Genomic DNA, 3,297 nt, shown 5'->3' on the forward strand with positions numbered 1-3,297 from the left:
GTGCAGTGGAAAGCGGAGGGAACTAGACCATCCTCGATGGTATGCGTCATCACCCAACGAGAGTTCATCCCCTGCGTGCAATTACTGCGAAGACTGTGATCAAGGAATGTAGCATCGTCTACAGGTTGTGAACCCCATACGCTGTGTCATGACACAACGCCCATTAGAAGGTCCCCTTACAAGCGACTCAACGACAGCAGCGACATGCTGACGACGTGCGGTGTTGCGTTCCTCTTGCTTCTGCTGCTGCTCACGGAGTGCTCGTCTACGGCTTACGACTTCAGCAGCTCGGATCAGCCGCTGGCAAGGGAAAAGCTGCAGTTAGTTCAGCAGCAGCGACAGCAGCCTCCGTTCAAGTCCGGCCGCAGGACCAACTACGGCCTGCTCAAGTCCGAGCCGTGCAGCTCCGACCAGACGTGCAGCATGCGGGACCCGGCTTCCCGCTGTCTCGAGCAGTTCTGCGTGTGCCAGCACGGTTTCACGGACCAGTTCGGCGATCGCTGCAAGAAGCTCGTGCAGCTGGGCGAGGCCTGTTCCGAGAACCTGGTCTGCTCTGGCGACGCAGTCCAGTGCTCAGACGAGCGATGCGTCTGCGAGCGAGGATTCGCCGAGGACGAGGGCGCATGCGTTAAGGTATACTTATGGCAATGGTCGCTTTCGAGAATTATAGAGCGCTCTAGCCATGCGATTTGCATGATTCACATTAGGCAGGTCCTAATCGAGCGTCGGAAATTATTAGTCTGCATGCTTCATTCGGGAACGGCGCGCTCCAGCTCAGAGCGTTCGTATAGGCACTCTCACTTTTGAGCTGGGAGCTCGACCAACATAGAATTTAATATCCCGATCACGTGACTGCCGATTGCTCTAGGAGCAGTTGAACGTTCGGCTGGGGTGGATATCACAGAAGGCGTCACCCGCAAAACATGACCCGCGAACAGGCCAAGCAAAGATCTACCACTTTTGCATTCCTCCAGATACTCCAACCGACCCTCGCTGCGAGGACTTCCCGTATTTCACGCACATACCTTGGGATTGTCCGACAGCTCAAAAGTCCCACTCCTATACACTTTACGCAAATAGGCCTTGATTACACCCCGTTCCTCTCTCTGTATGACCGACCTGAAACTACGTCCCTTGTTCAGAACGTCCGTAACGTGCTTGGAGAGACCCAATAAGCTTTCGCATTCTCAAATCAAAAGCTCCGGGCATAGGGACAGCAATAAAACAACATTTCTCCTCTCTTTGTGCGCGCCTCGCAGGTGGACCCATCGCGGGCCTCCAGCCGCATACTTCTGTACGTGGTGTGCGCCGCGACCGTCCTGTTCGTGGTGGGCGGCATGTCATCAATGCTGTACACGCAGGTCAGGCAGCGACACTTCAAGGACCAGGCGTGCGACAACTGCTTCCTCGCCCAGTGCACCATCCTCTGAGCAGTTTCTGACGTCTCAAGAGGACCCACTTTCACAGCCAAGAGCTCGCACCGCGTGATTGTCGTCGCCACCGGACAGACGTCGACGAATTTCACATCAGAGACCTGGACAGCTGATGGTCAAGACGACTGCCGTACGCTGCACTTGACGCTGGCTAACAGCAGAACGTAGCAAAGTGTTAACGGAGAGAAAGTTAGCCCTTTTTCATTTGAAGCCAGGTAAGAAGGACTTACTGGCGCCATGCTTCAGTTTTTGTGGACCGAGAACATTGGGTGTATGAACTGCACTGCTTTTCATATGTCGCGTGAAGTTTTCGTGTAGTTTGTGTGACTTATAAAAACGTTGTACAAGACAAGTGCGTACCTGAAACCATGAGCCTCCATGAGAACACGATATGCTGGCTTCTCCGCTCCTCTCTATTGTCACCGTTTGTGGAGACTAGCGGCTGCATACGTGTACTACGTGTGGCCACTACAGGCGCTCTGTATCTCGGGTCATTAAAGAAAAAAAACTTCAATATGATTTGGCGATGTCTATTAAAATATTTGCTGCTTAACAGCAGTAAAACGCCGAATGTCCAAGCGTGTTTCGTTATGGAAGGTTTAATCATGAGACAACATATGGAAAATGGGACGCGGCGGCGCAGGCGCAGCGTTTTCGTACATGTAGTGGTAATCGTTCACCAACTTTGCAAAGTAAACTTTGATGTTTCAAGGCCCAGCTTAAGACCTGTAGCCTTGAGCGACTGTTAATGTTCCACTGAATTTGTGGAATTCAGTGGAATTCGTGAGGTGTGCCTTGAACATAAGGATGTCAGCACCATGGCGCTTAAGAGAGAACGATTATAATTTCCATTTGAGTAGCCCACATTTCAAATCCTAAAGCTATGGTCACTGGAAAATAGCCTAGACGATAACTTACATAGATAACGAACAAGCAACACTGATCGTCGCAAGGAGACAGTAACAACCTTGATCACGGAACGTACACAGCAGTATATCATTGTTTCAGCGACGAAAAGCAACTTCGTGGTAACCCCGGGCAGTGTCTCATTCAAATTCCAGCACATCCGCTCCATGGCAACTGAAATGATGACGTGATGAACGAGCCCACGGTAATAGCTGGTCTGTTTCTCGCAACGAAGGCTGGCCCCGCAATAACTCCACAATGAATGACTCCTCAGAGACGTAAAACTTTCGAGATAGAGGTATATTGAGCTGCTATATAGAAGGTGTAAATGACGCCATATTAATAAGAGAAAAAAAAACAAGTACGTAGAGTCTCGATACAAATATTCAAAGAAACCGCAACTCAAAGGATGACGCAGGTGACGATGAACGCTCCCTTGAGGTCATCGTTAAGGTCGTATCGCTTCTGGCAGAAAGCGTAAAACAGGATGAAGACAATGGCGAACAGTATTATGGCGATCGACGTGTAGATCATAATCAGGCTCAACGTGCTGCGATGGCCCTTGCTGCCGCATTCGTCATCGCTGTCGTCGGTATCTTTGATGCACTCGCAGAAGCCCTCGTTGCAGATCATGCTGCTTCCGCGGCACACCACCTGGGCTCCGCAGCGCTTGTAACGGCCCACGCGTTTGATGCAGTGCGTGCCTTCCAGCGTGAATGTAGGGGCGCAGATGCAGACCCCGCCCTCACACAGGGACACCGGGTCGGTGTCGGCGCAAACATCGTCGTTATCGCACGCCTGGCCCACCAGCCTGCTGGGCGAGCTCCACCACGGTTGGGCAGACAGGGAACGGCGGGGCAGGCCTGCGAAAAGTCATGGCGGTTCGCACGTCTGCACGACAGGATCATGATGATGAAAAACTTTTATTGACTCTACAAGCCGGGGCTGTCAGCCACCT

General features: G+C 51.9%; 1 protein-coding gene across 1 annotated transcript; it reads left to right on the top strand.

Annotated features, from left to right (window-relative positions):
* The first annotated feature begins 204 nt into the window (after positions 1-204).
* Positions 205-1,720, top strand: LOC125757966 (uncharacterized). The gene is made up of 2 exons (XM_049414361.1): positions 205-633; positions 1,260-1,720. Exons 1-2 carry the CDS (start codon positions 205-207, stop codon positions 1,428-1,430), a joined length of 600 nt encoding a protein of 199 aa, XP_049270318.1. The 3' UTR covers positions 1,431-1,720.
* Positions 1,721-3,297: the final 1,577 nt, after the last annotated feature.

The sequence above is a fragment of the Rhipicephalus sanguineus genome, chromosome 3, assembly GCF_013339695.2.
Source record: "Rhipicephalus sanguineus isolate Rsan-2018 chromosome 3, BIME_Rsan_1.4, whole genome shotgun sequence".
Taxonomy (NCBI): Eukaryota; Metazoa; Arthropoda; class Arachnida; order Ixodida; family Ixodidae; genus Rhipicephalus; species Rhipicephalus sanguineus.